Below are 23,296 nucleotides of genomic sequence, written 5' to 3'. Positions count from 1 at the left end.
ATTCTCGATACCAAGGCAGTCAAAGACTAGACTGATTTGAAGGTAAATAGCTTACTAGTGTACATAGAAAATTAGAGAAAGAAAAAATGTTGTCATCAATTCAATTCTTTTCCCCAATATCACAATTTTAATTTTGTATTATCCATAATTTTTAGAATACTTATCTATGTCTAGGTCAGATTCAAATTAAATGAAATAAACAGACCCAAATCCTGATGTTTAACAGAGCAACAATGAAATGCAATTAATACAGATTCTACACAAAATTAGTTCATTTCCTACTAAAAATTTATAAAAATATGCAATTGGCACATAGATAATAATGATATATTACAAATAGTGCTAGATTAATTAATCTTAATATCACAGACTATTTAAAAACAAATTAAGTTGAATATCCTAATACTCTGATCGGAAATTATATTGCTTTTATTCATTTTTCATTAGGTATTATAGTAAGAAATTTGATTAAATATAACAATATGTAAGTTCAGGTAAGTAATAACATAATGATATAATAATGGTTGTTCTAGAAATCTTATTTGATTTGCCTGAACATGGAACAGTTATTTATTTATTTAAATTTTTTATTTTTCTTATAGATTTCCTTTTACTTTATGACTTTGAGAACAACCTTAGATATTAATTTGACATCACATAGTGACTTGTTACATGTTTATTTAATAAACTAAAATAAATAGCAATTGCATTCAGAAATGGCACTTTGACTTTTAGTTGTAAAATTCACAACATTTAATTATAAAACAACTTATATGGCTTGAACTTAAGGATCAGAATTGTTACAAAAAGTATTACAAAGGAGCAACCAACCAGTTTAAAACTAAAAGAATACAACTATTAAAAGCAAAGATTTACTTTAATGGTTTGTCCATCTAATAGTGATCATTTAAACATGTTAATTTTTTAAAAATGTTTAACATTTTTAACATGAGTCAGGTATCCATTTAGCCTGTTTAAAATAGTGATTCTTAGGATGATCAACCAAGTGATTAATTGTTCCAATTATAAAATGAATCCCTACTCCTTTATCATAAACAATACGTTCACTCACTGTTAGTTGCAATCCTTGTTTTACAACAATCTTAATCCATATTTTATTTTATGGCATATCCAATATTGTACATTTTAGAATAAATACTTCACAACTATGACAATTGATGATTCACAAATTCAAGGCAAATAAAATATTCACTAAAAATAAAGGTTATTAGAAGTCTAAGTATTTGATTTGAAAAAATCTTAAAATTTGAACCATAGGTACAATTTAAATATTTGATTTATAAAATATATCAAAAGACTAAATTTAACATTTAAAAACACAAATAACTTTTATACCTATTAATTGTATGAAAAAAAAACTTTCGCCATGTATTAAGGCTAGTTTAAAGGGATAGTTGCATGAAGTGCATTTAACAAGTTTGATTGCAAACATAAGTTTTAAGAAAACCATTTAACATGAATAATTTTGTATTATAATAAATAGCAATCAATTAAGCACCACCAAAATAGCCATTATTCTGTTTTTGTGAAAACTGGACATTCATTTATGTTGCCAATGAATATATCCAAAAAATATGATTTTTGAATTTTTAGATTTACAAAACTACCAGGTAGAGAATTGAAACTTTTTAAATTAAATATATTTCCTATAGATGTAGATCAAACTATTGAACAGAAAAAAATATGCAGTTCAATAAAGTAAAGTTTAAATACACTTTTCGCAACTACCCCTTTAAAGGGCGAATATAGTTTCAATATGATATGAGCTTATATGAAAGGTGCCATTACATACTTTTAAAATATCTATGTTAAATTTAAAAAATCAAAAAAATCCTTAAGTAGGTAGATTTTGCAATTTTTGCTTTTACTTCAACATATGATAAATGAGAAAGTCAACAAAATCGTTTATTTTAGCCCTTTACAAGACTTTTTTTGACTATTTTTCTTAAGTTTAATTGACTATTACATTGGCATGCTGATAATTAAAGTGTTTATTTTTTTTATATTATTTACTATTTTATTGATTTTTTAAAAAGTACAAAAATAATTTGCGTCAGTTTGCGTCCAGAGTAATTACTAGGCACACCCCTCCTCGACCGAACTTTATATTAAAAAAATGTCCCAAACATTCGGACAATTAGGCGTTCAAATAGGACCTAGTGGTAGTTAGAATCAGTTGAGAACAAAATCCTAGCCGTTCCTTCTTGCCAGATATGGTCATTTTAAAATTTTAGTCAAATTACACTAAATAACCTGATACAAACTTCACTCTTCTTTGAATATTTTAGTGTAATTATAATGGGAGATCCCCAAAATAGAGTAGCTTTGCTCCTCTGACCAAACTGACTGCCTGGAGTTCCTAACAGGAAGTGCCTTAATGTGTTATCACAAGTGGGGATTCGAACCCATTCCCAAAACTATCCAACATGGAAAAGCTGTATATTACAGCATGACGACAGTAATTTGTATATTGGGCTTGGGCAATAGATGCCCCTTTGGATACCCTCAGCAGGGTCAGCTCCTTGTTGGACTTGTACCTGGGGTTCCCCACAGGCCACTGCACTGAAAGTTTGGCCTGGTCTTGACCACAATCTCTGTCCTAGGTGGCAGTTTGATGTGTAAACCCAACCCTATTCAATTTGCGCCTCCTTGAGGCACCTTGAACACCATGGGGGTGTACAACTTAGAATAGTCCTTGTCCTATGATGGCAATGGCTAGCAACTCCATGCTACCCATATCCTGGTCATCGGTCCGCTCTGAACAAATGGGGACAATGCCTGTGGCTGACAGTGGCCTCATGAGAGCTACCTTGGCCAGACAGTTGATTGAACAGCTAGAGCGAATCTTGCCTTCAGTCGCTGGTGGTGGAAGGGGCTCTGGGCCTTTCACAGGCTTGGCAGGGCTGGGGACACTGGCTTAATGGGAGTAGGGGCAACCATTGCTACTCTCCCAACTGATCCATACCATCATCTCCATCAAACAGTAACTGTGTCCCCAAACTCCCTCAGAAAGAACAAATCTAATTTTTGAGAAAATTAGATTTGAAAATTGGTTCAATTTTCATCCCCTAGGAGTTACCGCACAATCTTGACAAGAAAAGCAAAGATTATTATTTTAAAATTTTAAACAAGTTTGCGTGTATAAAGTTTTTCATAAAACCACTCCTAAAGGGAGTTAATCCATGGCCATTTTTATCAGTTGCTATGCTAAGGTCGCGGAAATTCAGCCTTAAATATATCATATATAGAGTGGTTTTATGAAAGACTTCATAAAAGCAAAGTTGTAAAGAATTGAAAAATATGAATATTTGTATTTCTTATCATGGATGAGTGTAAGCTCCTAGGGGATGAAATTTTTAAACTTAAATTTTCAAAAATTAGATTTCGTTGGATTTTCTAGTTGCAAGATATGAATTCTATGCATCTTGTATGGCTAGATGGCAGTAGTCTGGTTGTTAAGATTGGGAATTTCAAACTAAATTTTTATAGTAATGATCTGTGCAGATCAGCACTGCTGCCATGGAAGTATAGCTGCAGTTGGTGGGCCGCATACCTAGGCTTAGGATGCAAGATGCTGGTGTGCATCTTGAGCCATACCCTGAACCTGGGAGGGTTCTTTCTGATGGAGTTGGGGGACACAGTTACTGTTTGATGGACACAAGCTGATGGTATAGATCAGTTGGGAGAGTAGCCATGGTTGCCACCACTCCCATTAAGCTAGTGGCCCCAGCCATGCCAAGCCTGGGGAAGGCCTAGACACATCAAACTAACCCCAAGGATAGAGATGGTCGTCAAACTTCCAGCGCAGAGGCCTGGCTGTGGGGAACCTCAGGTACAAGTCCAACAAGGACCTGACCCTGCTGATCACCAATAACAGCGAGGTTTAGCAGAGGGTATCCAGAGGGGCATCCATTGCCCAAGCCTTATTGACAAATTATTGTCGTCATGCTGTAATATACAGCTATTCCACATTGGATAGTTTTGGGAATGGGTTCAAATCCCAACTTGTGTTAACACAATAAGGCACATCCTGTTAGGAACTCCAGGCAGTCAGTTTGGTCGAGGAGCAAAGCTTCTCCATTTTGGTGCTGTCCCACTACAATTACACTAAAATATTCAAAGAAGAGTGAAGTTTGTATCAGGTTATTTAGTGTAATTTGACTAAAATCTTAAAATGGCCATATCTGGCAAGAAGGAACGGCTAGGATTTTGTTCTCAACTGATTCTAACTACCACTAGGTCCTATTTGAACGCCTAATTGTCCGAATGTTTGGGACATTTTTTTAATATAAAGTTTGGTTGAGGAGGGGTGTGTAGGGTAAATAATACGTTTTAAAGTTTTTTTTTCTGTATAAAGATCAATGATTAATTCTTGATGATATAATTACCCTAGTACGCATTTTTCAACACACACACACAAACGCACCGATCGCCAGATTTTCTCCAGAAAAAACATAAGAAAAAAAACCACAATTCACCTATTATTTTTGTCCTCTTTAAATTAATTATAACAATTACCATATAATTTTCATACTTACATGAAATAAAATTTCTCCTGTAAAGGTTTTTTAAAAAAAATAAAATTCATATACTTTACACTTTGTTGGGGAATATTGTCAAGGAAGAAACAATCCACAATACAAAAAATAGATTGATAACTGGTTTCCACTTTTATTACGACTATCATTTAACGAAAGCTTTTTAATTCAACCTTAAACCAAAGCCTTGTGTGATGCTAGGGTGTTTGGTGTTCTTAGGGAACCACACTTATTACATAAATTTATCCTGAGAATGTTCAGGTTTTAAGCTATAACAGACTTATACATTTGGATATGTCAATATCTTAAAGTTACTTATAATCTATGGAATTGCACGTTTTTTTTTTAGCCCATATTATATTCAACCTATATTCGCCCTTTAAAGGAAGAACAAAAGCGAAAACATCTATAACTAAACAGTAGATAAACTCTTTTATATCCTTAGTTACATTGATTCATCTTTTCAATATCAAATAGAAGCATTTTCATTTTTCAACCAAGTGAGGAAGGCGAAACTCCATCCCCCAAAGCTTTGAGCCAGCTAGGAATAGGAAACTTATGCATTGCTAACAGCTGTAATAATTTAGCATTGTGTTGGCTGTAGTAATCTTTAAGGTATGATTTGGTATCCTCTGCCAAGGGTGGATATTCTCGACCCTTGCCTTTTCCAAGACACTGAAAATATAAATAGTCATCAAACATTTTACATGCATTTTTTTCTTTAAGCTAGAAGTGAGACCAATATGTCAATTATCGGTGTAGCAGAAACAGTATTTTTGGAAATTTATGGGGTCAGATAATAATAATGTTGAGTAGGTCCTAAGGAACGAACATTTCAACTATTGGATACAACCAACCTTATGGTTGGCCTGTCCTTTGTTATGTCTTGTGTCTTAAGAGAAATTAAATATCAAAATAATACTTATTGTATTGGTTGTGGGTGTTCTGATCATTTAATTGAATATAAGTATTATAACTAAGTGACCTAATAAATAAAATAATAGTACCTTTTTCCTTCCTTTCATAACTGAGCAATAGAATCCTTTTCTTGAGTCAAACATGAGTTTGGTTTTGTAGTCAATAAAAGGAACTTCTAGAAACTTTTGCAGATTGTTCATTGCTGTAACCGGATCTTTTTTCAGCTGCGACCCATCCATTATGTAAATTTGCTTTGGCCTGAAAACAAAACAGTTGGTCAACTAACTTAAAGGACGCCTGCAAGAAATACCACGCTTTAACTACTGAAAGGCTGCCACAAGTAGACCCAATACCCCAAAACTAAAGCTTTCAGCTTCAATAACAAAAAAGTTCTAGGCATTGCAAAATAGCATTTCATGTACAATGAAAATTTTGAAAGATTTACAATGCTCATAAAAGAAAAAAACAATATTAAATTACGTTGCCTAAACATAAAATTATAACCTTATCTTTGTCAGAAATTTAAATTGCCGGTAACTGATTACATATTTACAATAAAAACACCACATTTCATAGTCAAAATCTATGAAAAAAATTCGATTTAAATTGCATTTGTGAACGAAAATCATAGCAGAAACAAAGGGAAAACTAAAACAAGCTCAGCTGTGATTGGTTGCTTAGCTGATTCAGCCTTCTGATTGGCTACAGTACACTCGGTACAACGCAAGTTAAACTTAATTTTTTTTAATGATTTTGACTATAAAAATGGGTATTTTTATTGTAAAAATATAATTAGTTACAGGCAACCGAAATTTATGGCAAAAATAAGCTTATAATTTTGTTTCTAGGCCACGTAGTTTAATTTCAAAATTTCTAACATTAGCATTGAGATTCTTTCAAAATCTTCATTGTAAATAAAATGTCATTTTATAATGCCTAGAACCTTTTTGTTTTAAAAGCTGAAGGCTTCAAATTAGGGGTATTGGGTCTACTTGTGGCAGTCTTTCAGCAGTTAAAGCGTGGTATTTCTTGCAGGCTTCCTTTAATAAGAATTACATTTTTTTATAAAACAATTAGGCATATAAAAAACACAACATCCTCCACAAATCTTAAATTTAAAAATAAAAATAAAACCTAATTTTAACAATGTTACTTAAACTTTGAATGATAGAAGTCATACCTGAAATACATAAGCCATTTATTGATATGAAGACCATATTTTCCCGGCTCTAAACATCTTGACCGCAGGGAAAGTAAATCTTTAGGGCTAGCAGCTGAAGCTCGTACCACCTAAAGGAATATATATATATGTACTAGCGGCTACGCCCCTACAGGCCTCTAGGGGCACTTGAGAAGGGGGGGAGACGAATTTGATAACCCAATTTCTTATTTTAGATGTTGTGGGGGCCTTCCCCCCAACATTTTTAATTTTAGTTAAAAAATTTTTTTAAAAATTATTTTTTTTGGGGGAGGGTATTTTTGATTTTTGGGGGGGTTAGGGGTGTCCCACCCCCAAGAAAATAGTTATAAACCTTCCCGGGACCTATCCTGTTAAGGAGAACCCGATCGGTTTAGCGGTTAGCGAGATCATTTGGTACACACACACAGATACACAAATATCCTGTTACTTTAGTATATGGACATATCAACCAATGTTGCACTGATGTAGTCCTACACATATATACCTTTGTAGTAAGTTATCTAAATAAAAAAATGTTCCAAGTACAAACAGGCTTTACTTTACATTAAATTGCTTATGTTTAATTCAGAACCATTGTCTTGGTAGCTCTCCAAGAAGGAATATGAATTTAATCTTGAATATCAATTGGTTTACCTGGTCAAATGAATTGTTGATAGCTGTTGGTAGGTCATGAGCTCTCATATGTTGATACCAAGAATATGCTCTGTCCTCAGGAGGTATCAATAATATCACTAAAAAATAATTAACATGCAAATTAGAGAATTAGAGGGAAAATTTGGCCAATGTAAAATGCATAAAAACTGCTGGAAAGTCGATTCAACTTGTCATTAAAGTATATAAAGTCTCAACTCCAGATGTCAATTATACACTTGACAACCAATAAGTTAAGAAAGGACAAATGAGATGCTTTCTTTAATTGTCTATAGCAGCGTTTCGGAGCCAGAGCCGGGAGCAGCAATATTTTTGGTGGAGCCGGAGCCGTATTTTTCGTTAAAAACGGCTCAAAATTGATATATTAATTTTAAGGTAGGAGCCGGAGCCGTATTTCCAGATACGGCTCCGCGGAGCCAGAGCCGCATCAAAATTAAATGGCTCCGAAACGCTGGTCTATAGCCTAGTCACGCTCTTATAAAGGATTGCTTACAACAAAACTTATCAAACTGGAAAAGGTAAGTGTGGTTCAATAGCAAATTGAAGAATTTGGACATAATGACATACTCTTATTACAAAGCAACTGAACTTTAAACATGATTTCGCCTACCTATTTTTCCAGTAGGTAACAATCTGTGAGCACGCTGTGGGGCTATATCAGCATCAAAATACGTTGCAGACTTCTCAAACACAACATTTGTCATTGAGGTATTGGTTGGAAAGAATTGCTTATACCAGTCTAGCCCATTCAAGTAGTACTTGTCATTGTTGAAAAACTGTAATTCTTCAAATGTTTCTGGGCTAGGTTCATTGGATACAATATTAGGATGGAGTTTTAGGAAGGCATGGAGGGCTGTGCTGCCTGTTTTCTGGGGACCAACCACAAGTGTGTTAGGTAACTGATCACAGCTTTTGTTCTGAGAGTAAATTTCTATGTGTCTCTTATCCTTACAGGGATTGCTCCATAAAGGTTTTCTCTCGTCAGGAAAGAGATCAAAATACTTATTAGCGAGTTTCACTGGTACTGTTGATATCAACTGGAGATTAGTAAAACACTTTACAAAGTTTATCAAGGATTCAAATAGATATGGAGCCAATCGGTCACAACAATAATTGGGCATGTGTGTCATAAATACAGAAATAGGATTTGTTAATATTGTTTCAAATATCTCCCCACCAGCAACTGATTGTTCCATTTTTACTGGTCCACCTAAAAACACATTTCATAAAAATCTGTTACATCTTAAAAAATGCTCTCTGATAGAAGTTTATGATAAAATAGCTACTAATAATGTAATGTATCAGAGAAATAAAGATAGTTTTACAGAAACACATAGTAGAATTATATCAATCTTAATTACTTTTAGCTTTCATGCTAGGTATTTCAACTTCTTCAACGTTTTTACCTGGATATTCATCATAATATAAGTTCTTGGTGAAAAGTCCACAAGTTTGTCTTGGAAGAACAGAAATGTTTCTATAGATAAACCCTCTTCTCCTTCTGGCTGGATACAGACTTGGATATTCTTCAGTACTTGTTGCTTTGATACCCCAAACCTAATAATATTTTTCAGTTAAAATATTAGGTAATCATAAATTCACAGGGAATTCACAAGTTGAATCTTAATAAAACAAAATGACAATTTCATCAATGGAAAATAATATTGGTGTTTTAAGCAAACACACCACAATCTCGTTAGGCCTTTAGTTAACCAACTATTTGAAATGCATTAATTTTTACCCCACTTTGAAAACCTACCTTTACCCATGCTGAGTATAGCTGCTCATGTACAGGAAATACTCCACTGTGGTGAGGTGCAACACTATAGCCACCATTCACTGGAAGACCTTTTTCTACAGCGAAATTATAATTTTTCTGCATTCTGTAGATCAATTCCGATTCATTGGAAAATTTATGTGGCTGAATGTGTCTCCACATGTGAGGAAACCAATTGAATTTATTCTTGAATTCTATAAGAAGTTCATCTCCTTCATTTTCCTGTGGAGTACCCTTGGCAAATGTGCTTCCAGAGAAACCGAGATTGTACCTGTAACAATTAAATGTCATTTGTATGCAGAATCAAAATTTAGGAATTTCTAACTTCTTGTAAAGGTTTCTGGTAGGTAATACCCTCAAATTATTTGAATTTTCACGCCAGGGTAAATTTGAAATGGAATTACTTCTATTGCCCCTCCCCTTATGTATTTGTAATTTTTCAACACTTACACATATGTCAAAAGCAAGGACTACTAGCCAAATAAGGAAAGCTTCAACAGCTTAATTTGTAAACAACAATATTAACTATTAAACATACAAACATTAGAATACCAATTAAAAATCCAAGATACCTGAATCCCGGAGCATTCTTGGCTATGTTGTTCTGGCTTTGAATCAGGGCAACTACATCTTCTTTTGTTAGTCGAGCAGAACCAACAAAAATATCATCAATGTCAATTTGAATGTATCTAGTCTTTGGAAAGGTTATCTTAACAACCAAGTTTTCAGTTAATACTATTTTTTTTTCATTGCATTTAGTTATGATCAGGGTGTCGAAGCCATATAATTTTGATGCGGCTATCTGGAAATACGGCTCCGGCTCCTGCTCTTACCTTAAAATTAATATATCAATTTTTGTTCATTATTGAATTTGATAAAATAAAATAAACAATATAAAATATTTTGCTTTTATTTGATTAAAGCTATATAAAAGTAGAAGGATGTGTGTCTATTTGTTAGGTTACAATAGTTTTTCAGTTTATTTTATGGAAATAGACCATTGCCAAATTATAATATTACTTTAAAAATCATTTTTAGCTAATCTGGAGCCGGAGCCGTTTTTAACGAAAAATACGGCTCCGGCTCCACCAAAAATGTTGCTGCTCCCGGCTCCGGCTCCGAAACACTGGTTATGATAATTTTTATGTTTTAAAGATAATTTTCTTAGACTAGTGTCTGTGCTTCAAGCATACAGAGGAGGGAGACAGCGTTTCGGAGCCGTTTGATTTTGGTGCGGCTCCGCGGAGCTGTATCTGGAAATACGGCTCCGGCTTCAACCTAAAATCAAGAAAAACTAGACATATATTTTTTCCCCATTAAAAAATATTTTTTATTTTTGACTTTTGAAGGTTTTAAAAGTTAAATTTTTGATAAAAAATGACTTGAAAAACTTAAAAAGGGCATTTGCACATGACAAAACAGAGTTACCAAATTATAATTTATAAAAAATCTCTTTATTTACCTAGTCCGGAGCCGTTTTTTAACGAAAATTACGGCTCCGGCTCCAGCAAAATATGGCGGCTCCATGGCTCCCGGCTCCGAAACACTGGAGGGAGAGATATAAAATAGAACAAAACCTGTTAATGACTTATATTTCAAGATAAAATAGCCTTCAATCATCCTGGGACCTAGAGAACCTTCCCTAAGATTGAAGTTCAATGGCTAAAAATATCTCAAAGGGTTTACCTGAAATAATAAGTACTACAACTACCTAATATATTTTGAATTTTGTAATTACTGAAAACTTTCCTTGTAATTAGACACAAATTGTAAAGAATCCATGATAATCAACTTGAAGACCCAATCAGGCAATGCTTGACGGCTGATGACAATCTTGGGTATCCCATTAATTTGACTTGGTTCATACAGAACTAGAGGATGCTGACCAGCAGTAAGCAGGACGTCTAGAGTCCCTGAAGAAAAGGCATTTTCATACAATTACTATAATAATATCGTAAACAATGTGGATATTATTTCTGACTAAAAGGTTAAGATTGAGTGACACAGAAGTTTGTAAATAGGACTACATAATTGTTGCTTTTAAAACAAATATTAAGGAACTCGGTCAATAAGACTTACATCACTAAAATTTTGCTTAGCTTTAATATAGTTCAACTATAAACTCCGAAGAAACTACGACAAAACTGCTTATTTATCTATTTTCATCTCAACATTGTACTATATCAAAGTAAATACTTTAGCAATATTGTAACTTTTTTGGAGGGCTAAAGGGGGTGGGGGGCGAAAGTGACACTTTTTGAAACCAAAACTAAGAGTCAACAAAGGAACTCAACTAAAAAAAGGGTTACAGGTCTGAGATTTTGCATGGCAGTTGCTTTATAGGGGTACAATATGGAACTGTGAAGAAACGGCGGCGCAACCGCCGTTTCCCGCCGTAATTTTTGTTGCCTTTTCTCGGCGGTTTTCGGCGGTTGCGCCGCCGTTTCTTCACAGTTCCATATTGTACCCCTATAAAGCAACTGCCATGCAAAATGTCAGACCTGTAACTCTTTTTTTAGTTGAGGTTCTTTGACTTTTAGTTTTGGTTTCAAAAAGTGTCACTTTCGCCCCCCCCCCCCTTTCTTGGTTTTGGTTGTATATTTCTTATTAGGTACCTGAAAGCCAATTAAAAGCGACAAAATCAGTCCATCCTGTGTAGGGAATATTGTGCTTGAGCAATGATAATATTGTTTGATTGTGAACTAGGAAGTTGTCTGCATCTCCATCCATGTTGGATACGACATACATTGGTTTTTCTGTTGGATATGTATCCTTTGTGGGTCCTGGCCAGGCGAGACCAATAATTCCAGCCCTAGACAAAATCAAAACTTAGCAGATAAATAAAGAAACCACTGACCCTTAATGAAAAATATCACCAATTAACAAAATAATTGGTTTAATATTTCAAAGATGAAGCAAAAAATATGGATAAAATTGATGTTTTATTCATGTATCTATTATTTACCTATGTATAACTATTAATTATCCTTACTGGTAAATATAATTGGTAAAGTTAACTTCAATATATTGCACAAAACAATTTAAGTTCTTACATTTTGGAATGTACAAGTCTCACCTATTTTTTCTGCAATAATCATCCAGCAAAGCTCTCCCTTCTGTCTTCATTGTGTAATAGTCCAACAGATTTTCAAAAATGAAAACAAATATTCTTCGACCCTTGGGGTTTAATAATTCATTTAGTTGACTCTCTGATGAATATATTTTGAATTTTACTTTTAATGTTTCTAAAATATCACGAATCTCTTTCTTGGCTGATGATCTGTTAAAGATATAGGATTAAGTTACAAAAATTAAAAACTGTTAAACTAATTAAAATATTATTACCAGACACAAAATGATTCTTTACGTTATACTATTGTATATATTAATGGATATAGAATACATGGATATTGTGAAGGATTCTAACCTTCCCTGATATAATTATTCTTCCAGCTGGCTAATATAACGATACCGCCCCATCCAACCCCCTTTGCTCCATAACCTTCCCTTCTAGTGTAGGAACGTTCTTACCAATAAATGATGACTGAAGCATCCTAAATTGATGATAAAATTCCCCCTGTCATAATATTAAAGTTTTTTATGTATATTGATAGTGCATTAGGTTCAACATTGCATTGATATCCTACAATCTTTCCTTTTAGAATAAATGACGACATGAGATGATATTTTCTTATTAGCTGGGAGGCCCCAGGTTGTAAGGGGGTCAATGTTAATCAGCCCAGCCCTCTCAATAGTAGAAACATTAGTGTCTCCACAAAAATCTCGATTCCTGAAAAATATTTTTCTAATGAAGGGTAGGTAGTTATTTAATCAGTATTTATGTTACCTAATATTTAATTTGACAAGACAATTTTGTTTCTTTTTCAAATGTTTATAGTTCCCGACCCCAATGTTTGTCTCCCCCCCCCCCCCTCCCCCTATAATAAACTATTAGTAAACAAAGATCCATAATTCTAACCTGAGTGTTCTTCGCATCTTATTGTAGTCCTCATCCTTGTTCCAGAAAGTTTTGATGGTAAGTGAGAAGGCGAGGGACAACAAGGTCAACACGAGGAGGCCCCTCAGGTTTCGACAAGAACTCCTTAACATCATAATATAATCAAATGAGGAAGTGTGAATTTTTTCCTTAGAAAATTCATAAAATAAAGTATTAAATTTGCTTTTGGCAGCAAACATAACTAGGTACATTTAGGTTTGATGTTTTTTTAAAAAGCAATTTAAAATAGTACTACTCTACTAAACATTATATTCATCTTTATTTTTATAGTAAAAGTCTAGATTAGTACATAAAATTATATATAAATAATTTATTTAAAATCTGAAAAAAATGTTGACACACTGCACCTGAGGAACCTCATATTATTTAGATGAAAAAATCTCACATTTTAACCTCAATCTGAAATTATATGTTGTATCACTTTCAATTTAACTATTTTTGTACTGTCAAAAGATGAATTTATCAACAGAATAAATGCCCTAATAAGTTGTATTTACTACAATATGCTATAATATGAAGAATACGTGACTCGGAAAATTCTTAATTTTAAACTGTATCTTGTGGGAAGACATTGAGCTTAAATATTTTAGTTTGTGCTCATCAATTGAAGATACTTAAGGATGTCTTCATACAAAGCAGACTATACTAAATTCCAACATTTATTTACAAGACTTCACAATACATAAAAAAGGTCAAAATATTAATCAACTAAAAGCCAGGGGTGTATTTTCTGCACAAGATAAATTTATTTACCGCGGCTGCAAAATATTTCTTTAATCCATATACCCACCCCTAGTCTTAACCTTCAGGGAGAAAAAAATTTAGTACCTACTCATCTTTTATTCTATTGTTAACTCCTTACATATTTTTCGAGTTTTTCACACGAGGAGGGGAAAATGGAAAAAAAAATTTTTCAGAACTCTTTTATTTTTCATTTCATTCCCATGCAGAATATACACCCCTGCGAAGAGCCCGAAATTTTGAATTCAAAAACTATAAAGTTTATGTTTTGTTTATAAATCATGTATTTGTTTGAAATACATTACCAAAGAGCACAGAAATTTACATATTACATAATTATGATCACAAAAATATTCTTTAAATAAATGGGCTTTGTGTTATATAATCCTCTGAATAGTTACATATTTACAAATCAATAGAAAGAGCTTTATTATTACTAAGTGAACCCTTAGAAAAGCAACTAAAACAAAACAAGTTATATGAATTAACCAAGTAGATACCTAAAGAAATTTTAAAATTTAGAGTATAAACAAAGCATACATAAACGTTAAATAGAAGGTAGGAACAATTTACATTTATTGCAACAAATTCCTATCAAATTTTTCTATGATCAGCTCACAAAATGGCAGATGAAAAACACTATAATTAGAGTCCTATTTCCAAAATATAATATCTTGAATACTACAAAATAAAAAATTAAATAATTTTAACATGAAAATATAATCTATAATATGTTTAGAATGACTATTTGAATATAACTCTGAGTCTACCCCTGCGGCTGGTATCAACTTGAATTCTTCTTAAATTCAGTAACCAGGACTTTGTTGTGTGGAAGGTTCTGCAAATCACAGGCGCCCTGAAAAAAAATATATTAAAAAGAAGGAAAGAGTGTTAAACCTATCAAATTATTGAAAATCTTAAAAATTCATCCCATCTTGGTCGTGAAATTCTGGCTAAGGTAGTTGGTCCTCAACCTAACCAGTCAAACATTATTCTTTGAAATGAGGTATTTATTACACTAATGTAAAGATCACTTCTCTTATCTCTGGTCATACTCTGGGATATAAGAGGATAAGAGAATGGCCGATAAATGAATGTACATCCCTAATGATGATGCAAAAAATTACTCCTTCAGAAGATTACAATAAGTTGTTGAAATGTTTGGTCACCTAACTTAATGAATGAACCAATCATAATTTATAAAGTCCCTAAAGTTGTTAAGCCATAAATAAGAAAAATTTACTCGGTATAAAACTTTAAGGAATAGTGTTATCAACAGCCCATTGTACACTTTCATTCTGGTTTGAACTTGCCTTAATCCACTTTCAGATATTAATAAAAATTTTCTAAAAAAAAACAGGCATAAAATATTTCATATACCTGAGGTGAAATAAAGATGAACTGTTTGTTGGGATTCTTGAGACTAAAAGTGAGAAGCTCCTGTGAGATTGCCTTCCTATTCACAGCATCCAGAAAAACATCCCACTCGTCCAAACACCTGAAGAAAATTTTGTTATAATATCTAATATATCTAATATTTAATTGTTTTTTTAGTTTTGTTTGTGATATATACCAGCAGCTACGCCCCTAGGGGCCTTTTAGAGGGGGTGGGGGGTTCACCTGGGTTGCAATTCATAAAGAGGCCAAAAGTGGGGTTTTACTTGGTTTCAATCAACTAATACATGGGTAGGTGCTCTCCCCCCCAAAAATTTTTAACCTTCCCAGGACCTATGAGAACATAACATAACATGTATTTAACTTTAGCATGGTTAAATACATAAAATAAAATAATAGTAATTGTCAATTGTAACACAAAAATAAAGAAAAACAAAGTCAAGTAGGACCATACAAATGCGTAATCCCTAATTTGTTAATACTTAGAGATGTAGATAGTTGTTGGTAAGGGTTTTTAGATAATATTTATTTGATAATAATTAGATACCTGAAGCTACCAGCAACCCTGTAAATAAGAACCTTATCGCAGGGGTGTATATTCTGCACAAAATTCTTTTTTTTTCACTGCTGCAAAATTATTTATTATTTTAACTCCTAGCTTCTTCCAGCAAGTAAGGTGAAAAAATGGAAAAGTTTTCTCAGAACTCTTGTTTTTAAACATCTTATCACCCCTCCCACATATTCTTTGTTTTTTACACCAAGAAGGGGAGAAAATTGGGGAAAACATGTTTTCAGTTCTCATAACTTTTACATTTTTTTACTCTACAACATATTTTAAGTCTTTTCTCATTCGTTTAGCAGGGTCAATTTTGCAGAATATACACCCCTGCCATATCGAGACCCCTTGGTGCACGCACACACACACACACACACACACACACATGCAGAGATCCTTTTATTTTATTATAAGGATAAGTTTACATAGCTCCTATTATTGATTATCCAATATTAATATCTACCTAAATGGCGGTTCCATTATGTCCCACAAAGAACAGATTAGGCACATTTGTGTGTAGCTCTTCTCTCCACCAGAAAGGGTTGAAACATGATCAGAACTCTTGTAGGTCTAAAAAATAAATTTAAATGGAATATTCAAAATATTAACATATTTAAGAAAACAGACCTTTGGTCTTATTGTTAGAGGTAAATTTTTTACACATTTAGGTCATATGATGTCATCTGTCCCTAAACCTTTACAGGTTAATTGTACTCCTTTAATTATAAATTTTAAATGAGGATTTATGTAATAATAAGGTGCAATTATAGATAGACTCAGTGCTCCATAGATAAGGTTGTTTTATAACGTAACCACAATTTTTTACATTCTACATTGGAAGGAGCCGGTTGATTTTGTAATAGCTAGGTAATGAACAGATTGGACATGGAAATTTTGGACCACGGGAATTGAATGGGGGTGTTAATGGTTGGGGGGAGATAGGTAAAAAGGGGTTGTGGAGGCAGAAATAATGGAGGACAAGACCAGTTGGAATTGGGATCGGATTTGGATGAAGACAAAGTTAACAAGAGTTGCAAGGGAAGTCACCAATGGAGCGGGTAATAATATAACCTTGGTTCCTTACATAATAACTAGAGGCTTCACCCCTAGCCTGTGGGTACTTTGCCCCAAGAAGATATTGAAAAAAAGAGAAAAAAAGGAAAATCAAGAAAAAAAAATTAGGGGGGTTATATATGTCCCTCCACCCAAGAATAAAACTTAAAACCACCTCAGGACCAGTATAGTAGGTATATTCCCTGAAGATCTTAAGCTTTAGACATAGTTCTACTTTGTAATATAAATATACCCAAATTATGTTTCATTTTTAATTTACCTGATCTCCCTTCTTGAAGGCAAAAAACAGTTTTTTCGTCTTGTGGTCTATACGAAGGAAGATTTGAGAACCAAGATTTGTAGAAAATCTATTGTAAAAGAAAATACCTATATAGTAAAATTGTAAAAGGGGGACGTAACTGAAGACTTTTGATGCAGGGGGGGGGGGGGGTTTCTCCGGAACCACTTGATGAACCATGCAGATTTTTTGGACTTAAGCTTTTATGAGTATGAACATTTTATGGTTTCGATAACAACCCCCTACCCTCACCCCCTAGCCCCCTGGGGCTCTAAACCCTCTAAAAATGAACCTAACCTTAATTTTCTCAGCAACCATTTGATCAATAGAGATGATTCCTTAAACTTAAGCTTTTATGCTTATAAACTGACTTTAAGTTTAGAAGTTACCCTTCTGCCGCCAACCCTTAGCCCTTCGGGGCTCAAATTAACCCCAAAAATGAACCTAACCTTAATTATCTCAAAAAACCATTTGATCAGTAGAGATGATTTCTTAAACTTTAGTTTTTATGCTTATAAACAACTTCTAGTTTATAAGCATAAAAGCTTAAGTTTTAAAAATCATCTCTATTGGTCAAATGGTTTCTGAGATAATTAAGGTTAGGTTCATTTTTGGGGTTAATTTGAGCCCCAGAGGGCTAGGGGTTGGAGGCAAGGAGATAACTTCTAAAATAAAAGTAATCTTATAAGCATATAAACTTAAGTTTAAGAAATCATCTCTATTGATCCAATGGTTTCTGAGAAAATTAAGGTTACATTTATTTTTAGGGTTAATTTGAACCCCAGAAGGCTAGAGGTTATAGGCAGGGGGGTAACTTCTAAATTAAAAGTCAGTTTATTAGCATAAAAGCTGAAGTTTAAGAAATCATCTCTATTGATCAAATAATTTCTGACAAAATTAAGGTTAGGTTCATTTTTAGAGTTAATTTCAGCCCCGAAGGGCTAGGGGTTAGCGACAGGAAGATAAATTCTAAACTAAAAGTCAGTTTATATGCATAAAAGCTTAAGTTTAAGAAATCATCCCTATTGATCAAATGGTGTAAGAGATAATTAAGGTTAGGTTCATTTCTAGGGTTTTTTTTAGCCCCGGGGGCCTAGGGGTTAACGGCAGGGGGGTGACTTCTAAACTAGAAGTTAGTTTATAAGCATGATAGCTTAAGTTTAAGAAATCATCTCTATTGGTCAAATGGTTTCTGAGAAAATTAAGGTTAGGTTCTTTTTTAGGGGGGTTTTGAGCCCCGGGGGGATAGGGGGTGGTGGTAGGGGGTTGAAATTGAAACTATAAGATGTTTATACCCACAAAACCTTAAGTCCAAAAAATCTGCACGGTTCATCAAGTGGTTCCGGAGAACCCCCCCCCCCCCCTGCATCAAAAAGCTTCTAGCTTCTTAATCGTATTTGGATTTCAGTAGAATTGAAGGGATAGAAAGGGAATAGAAGCTTTCGCAAAATTCTGTAAAGTTGTGATTAAGATTAAAGTCAAAGGCGCTTATTAGGTCAAACTGTTTTTTAATAGGTATGCGTTTTATTAATATTAAGGACAGTTCAGACTCAATAAGAGCATTTGAATGGAAGCTTGCACATAATTTTTGCAATGATGTAAAAGCTACTATTCTCTTATAATAATACAGTGTTTTTTTCCAAACCGATTACTCACTCTTTGATTACCTTATTAACTAAAGTACTTTCATAAAATCTAGATTGGTTTGTTCAAACCTAATACAAAGGGGGGGGGGGGGGGCCAAAGTGACACTTTTTGAAACCAAAACTAAAAGTCAAAGGAACTCAACTAAAAAAAGAGTTACAGATCTGAGATTTTGCATGGCAGTTGCTTTATAGGGGTACAATATGGAACTGTGAAAAAACGGCGGCGCAACCGCCGAAAACCGCCGAGAAAAGGCAAAAAAATTTCGGCGGGAAACGGCGGTTTTCGGCGGTTGCGCCGCCGTTTCTTCACAGTTCCATATTGTATATACCCCTATAAAGCAACTGCCATGCAAAATCTCAGACCTGTAACTCTTTTTTTAGTTGAGTTCCTTTGTTGACTTTTAGTTTTGGTTACAAAAAGTGTCACTTTCGCCCCCCCCCCCTTTATATTTGATGAACTTTATTGAACAGTAGGTAATAAGTTTGTCTTAATCATTCACAATTGTCTAATTTGGCAAGAAAAAACACACAAAAAAATCGGCGATAGATACCAGTTTTCTTCACAGTTTAATATTGTACCCTATTAGAGCAACTGCCAGGCCTATTTTTAATGTTCTACCCATGTTTAAAAGCCTCAGAACACATATCTCTACAGAAATAGCAAAAATGATGCCCCCCAACCCCCTCCCTCCCACCTTTATAAAGGTTATGCTTACTTTTTTATCATTGAGTTGAACTTTCTTTTGACCAGAGTGTCCAGCGTATTTTTTATCATTATCATTCTATCCTCCCTGTCTTTCTTCATCTCATGAAGGGTCTTTATCATACCCTCCACTTTGTCTAGTTAAAAAAAAACAGTAAGTCAAAGGGTATTTGGTATAAATAGTTCTTGAATAAATAAACATTTCAATAATGCTATCAAGCTATTTTAATTCAGTGGTTTGAGTTGAAGTTTCTAAAATCTCAGCGGTGTATATTTTGCACAGGATCCTATGCTAGGGGGGTAATAACATTTTTCTCCCGCATTCTTGGGGAAAAAACAGAAAAAAATTGTTTAAGGGGTAAAAAATTACTTAAAGAGTACTCAGCTGGATCTTTAAATTATTTTATATAAAACAATATATAATTTATTTTAAAAATAAGTGAAAAAATGTTTTCACGATAGTTTTGCAATAAAATATTAAAACTAATTTAAAAAAATATTAATTAATGAAATACGGCTCACCCCGATCCGAAGCGGTGGCTACACCAAACGAGTGTAACTGGTGCGCCAGAGGTGCGCCACTTGGTGGGCCGGATCGCTAATGCCATTTTGATTTAAAGATAGATATAAGGTGCGTCAATCTGGACCACCTCTGGCGCACTCTGATCCGGCCCACCACTAAATGATTTAAAGATCCAGCTCTGGAAATATTCTTCCATTTTTCCCCTTGGAAAAAAAAACTAGGGGAGGGGAAATGAAATATATGGCAGCCGTAAAAAAATGAATCTTGTGCAGAATATACACCCATGAAAAATCTGCAAAGTAAACCAAGATCAATATTTATGCCTCCATTGTTGTATCATACAAAAGACATATTGTATGTATAAGTACAAAGGTTTCCTGATTTTCTAGGCAACAATCATCTTTGTCTTAATATAAAATCATTAAACTCTCTTTTTATATTTACTGAACAATGGACATCTGCTCCATTTCTCACCTAGTCCGTTTTATCAGTGCATGATTATCTCATGCTTGGCTACATATGGATGTTATCATTCTTGTTTCTAAATAATTACCTATTTCATTCTTGTACTGGAGCAGTCTTCTATTAAACTCCTCGTATTCAGTGACAATTGATTCTATATTTGGATCTTCGTCATTCTGTAGCCGTTTCTTTAAATTCACAGCCCTAAGATATACAATTCTGAAGAGTGACATCTGCGTCAAGATAATAACAGAATTTCATATTTTAACTGGCAAAAAAGTGCAAATTATCTTTAGCCCCAAGGATCTAAAGGGATAAATCAATGGCCGATAAATTGATGTTTTTCCCCCAATGATGATACACAAAATTACCTTTTCTGTAGATTTCACTTAGTATGTGAACCAACCAATTAAAATTCAATAAAAAGTCTTCAAAGTTGTTCGGTTAACGACTAAGAAAACTTCATTATCAAACTTTGGGGACTATTGTACAATAAACAGCCCTATGTCCCCTCCAACCCTGGTCGTACCTGGCATTGAGGTCTGTTGATGACTTTTTTGGCTTTATCTCGTCAGGAATCAATTTGATTGCAGCAACTTTGTATTGATCCTCCTGCTCTCTGTTCTTGCGCATCTTTTGCTCAGTGGCGTCTATTTGGGTTTTTAGACGATCAACAATTTTTTCCTAAAATACAGAAAAGGTAACTTTTCTTTAAAACTAAAGCGATTACATTATTTACATCTTAACGAACTCATATAAAGATACTAACGGACTCGGACATACCTTACCTATAAAAGTAGCCGCGCAATAGCATTACTATTTGGTTTTAATTTTTTTTTATTTTGAGCATTTATGTATCTTTTTCAAAAGTAGGAAAAACAGGCCTTCATGAAATTGATTAACAGCATAAATAACATGAGAACACAAAAAATAGGATAAATGTGAATTTCTATAAATAAAATATAATAAATTTAAATTTTAGACGGGGCCTCAGGACCCTCTTTATTAAAATGCGATAAATATCTTTGTAACACACAGTCTTTAAAAAATTATATTTATATATTAACCTTATTTTTCTTTTCCGTAGTTTTGTTCCGAAGCTGTTGATTTTTTTCAACCAAACTTTTGCTCAACATATCATTCATTTCATTGTCCTGCTGCGAAAACAATTCGTTCTTCATGCTCATAAGATTTGATTCTAGCCTTTTTATTTGTTCACTGAAATGAAAAAAATGTTAAATAAAATGCTTTTGTCTCCATTTAAAGCTAATGATCTGAGAGAAAGACATTGATAATATCTTTACTCCTAAAATCCTAAAGAAATTGAGATAGAAATTTAAGTTGAAATATCTTGCACCTTTAGACAAAGATTTCTGATTTGATGAATTTTGATTGAACTCTTTAGGTAATTACTTACCAATACCCAATAAAAAAAAATTATGAAATGTAGAAAATATTTCTCAAAGAAGTTAGCTAGATATGTCCTTCAATACATGGAAATCAATATCTGTGTCAATAAATCACGAAATATAACTTCTTCACAGGGGTGTATATTCTGCATGGGATCCCCGGCTCAGGGGGGGGGGGGGAAATAATAAAAAAGTGGTTGGAGGGGAAAAAAATGTAAAAATTAAGAAAACTGAAAACATTTTTCCATTTCGCCCCCCTCCTTGGTTAAAAAAACTAAAAAAATGTGTGGTAGGAGGGATAAAATAAATAAAATATAGAGTTCTTTAAATATTTTTCTATTTCCCCCCCTACTTTAAGAAAAATCTAGGGGGGAAAAAAAATAAAAAATTTTGTAGCAGGGGAAAAAAATAAATCTTGTGCAGAATATACACCCCTGCTTCTTCGTTAGGTTGATCTCTTAATTTTATTATATCTGTTTTTTTTAATTTAATAAACAAGAGAGTTACATTTATGTTTGCTAGTTAAACATATTGATAGCTTTGTTATTCATAAACTTTATAAAGTTTGGAGAAGCTGCAGGGAGTGTAGTAGCTCAGTAGTAATGCACTGAGTTAAGAAAATAGTGAGAGTTCGAGTTACTCAAAAATACACATGCAACTTTGGCCTGATTGTGTAAGAAAGATTAAATTGTATAGTTTGTAGTAACGTACGTAATTTCATTACAACCCTTGACCAATTGCAGAGATTGCCAATCATTATGGTGGCTTTGTTAGGGACACCTGCCATTCTACACGTTTATGAGGTAAAATAAGGAGCTCCAAAGAGACAGCAAGTAAAGTCATTATGTGCTTGATCATGGTTTCAGCTGTCCCTTGTTGCTAGGCACAAAGTTTTTTATCCTTCTCCATGACTACTTATAGATCCAAACACAAAGAAACAAATGCTACACACATACACACAAATATATAATAGTAGCTGCACTTTTAGCACAGAAAAATCAGGTATCCAAAGGGATAAGACAATGACCGATAAAGTTGCTGACCCAACGAAAAAGAAAACGTTGTTATAAAAACTACTACTAGTATAAAAAACTGCCCAATGTCCCCTCCCTCCCTGCATAAAAATCCAAATCCTACTTGATCTTGTTCTTCTCCTCCTTCTTGATCTCTATGGACCTCTTGATACTCTCCAGCTTTTCCTCCTTAGTCTTCAGTTTCATTTTATAACTCTCCAGGTCAGAAGTGTCAGTATCCTCTTCAGATTTTACCTTAAATATATATTGTTAATAATGATTTAGAATTGTCCATTTCACCGAGAATTTGCATTGAAATTAGATTGTAAGCCATTAAGACTATAAATATATATTAATGTAGAGCTTTAATACC

At 33.6% G+C, this 23,296-nt stretch overlaps 3 protein-coding genes and 1 long non-coding RNA gene across 5 annotated transcripts in view; all 4 read right to left on the bottom strand.

Moving 5' to 3' along the window:
• Positions 1-4,990: 4,990 nt before the first annotated feature.
• Positions 4,991-12,386, bottom strand: sfl (N-deacetylase and N-sulfotransferase sfl). The gene is made up of 11 exons (XM_080153652.1): positions 12,183-12,386; positions 11,722-11,918; positions 10,859-11,019; positions 9,679-9,818; positions 9,089-9,377; positions 8,736-8,886; positions 7,940-8,539; positions 7,312-7,409; positions 6,658-6,767; positions 5,567-5,735; positions 4,991-5,234 (listed from the first exon to the last, which is right to left on the bottom strand). The coding sequence occupies exons 1-11, from the start codon at positions 12,230-12,232 to the stop codon at positions 5,052-5,054; spliced, it is 2,148 nt and encodes a 715-aa protein (XP_080009778.1). The 5' UTR covers positions 12,233-12,386; the 3' UTR covers positions 4,991-5,051.
• A 334-nt stretch (positions 12,387-12,720) lies between these two features.
• On the bottom strand, positions 12,721-13,526 carry LOC145313984 (uncharacterized). Its single transcript, XM_080153654.1, has 3 exons — positions 13,472-13,526; positions 13,086-13,208; positions 12,721-12,896 (listed from the first exon to the last, which is right to left on the bottom strand). The coding sequence occupies exons 1-3, from the start codon at positions 13,483-13,485 to the stop codon at positions 12,731-12,733; spliced, it is 303 nt and encodes a 100-aa protein (XP_080009780.1). The 5' UTR covers positions 13,486-13,526; the 3' UTR covers positions 12,721-12,730.
• LOC145313986 (uncharacterized) lies at positions 13,523-13,884 on the bottom strand. Its single transcript, XR_013877584.1, has 2 exons — positions 13,757-13,884; positions 13,523-13,620 (listed from the first exon to the last, which is right to left on the bottom strand). It is a non-coding gene; the product is annotated as an uncharacterized LOC145313986 (long non-coding RNA).
• A 241-nt stretch (positions 13,885-14,125) lies between these two features.
• The window catches only part of LOC145313980 (structural maintenance of chromosomes protein 6-like), a 32,301-nt gene continuing 23,130 nt past the window's right edge, over positions 14,126-23,296 (bottom strand). For both annotated transcript variants that reach the window (XM_080153649.1, XM_080153650.1), the window contains exons 27-35: positions 23,048-23,178; positions 21,569-21,719; positions 21,031-21,185; positions 20,593-20,705; positions 19,530-19,653; positions 17,150-17,237; positions 16,280-16,386; positions 15,246-15,363; positions 14,126-14,721 (exon numbers count right to left, since the gene is read on the bottom strand). In XM_080153649.1, coding sequence (XP_080009775.1) covers positions 14,650-14,721; positions 15,246-15,363; positions 16,280-16,386; positions 17,150-17,237; positions 19,530-19,653; positions 20,593-20,705; positions 21,031-21,185; positions 21,569-21,719; positions 23,048-23,178 — 1,059 coding nt within the window. In that variant the 3' untranslated portion in view covers positions 14,126-14,649. The remainder of the gene's footprint in view (positions 14,722-15,245; positions 15,364-16,279; positions 16,387-17,149; positions 17,238-19,529; positions 19,654-20,592; positions 20,706-21,030; positions 21,186-21,568; positions 21,720-23,047; positions 23,179-23,296) is intronic.

Source organism: Acartia tonsa, chromosome 3 (genome assembly GCF_053477335.1).
Source record: "Acartia tonsa isolate MP-2025a chromosome 3, ASM5347733v1, whole genome shotgun sequence".
NCBI classification, from domain to species: domain Eukaryota; kingdom Metazoa; phylum Arthropoda; class Copepoda; order Calanoida; family Acartiidae; genus Acartia; species Acartia tonsa.
Note: the sequence above shows the minus strand (reverse complement) of the source record. Positions and strands in the feature narration are given on the sequence as shown.

Excerpts from the sequence above, each read along its gene's own strand:
- sfl (XM_080153652.1), bottom strand. The coding sequence starts at position 12,232 with ATGAAGACAGAAGGGAGAGCTTTGCTGGATGATTATTGCAGAAAAAAT. Across the intron at positions 11,020-11,721 it reads CGCTTTTAATTGGCTTTCAG|GGACTCTAGACGTCCTGCTT; the intron begins GTACCTAATAAG and ends CCTTTTCTTCAG. Across the intron at positions 7,410-7,939 it reads GTTACCTACTGGAAAAATAG|TGATATTATTGATACCTCCT; the intron begins GTAGGCGAAATC and ends ATTATTTTTTAG.
- LOC145313984 (XM_080153654.1), bottom strand. Across the intron at positions 12,897-13,085 it reads AAGATGCGAAGAACACTCAG|GAATCGAGATTTTTGTGGAG; the intron begins GTTAGAATTATG and ends AATATTTTTCAG.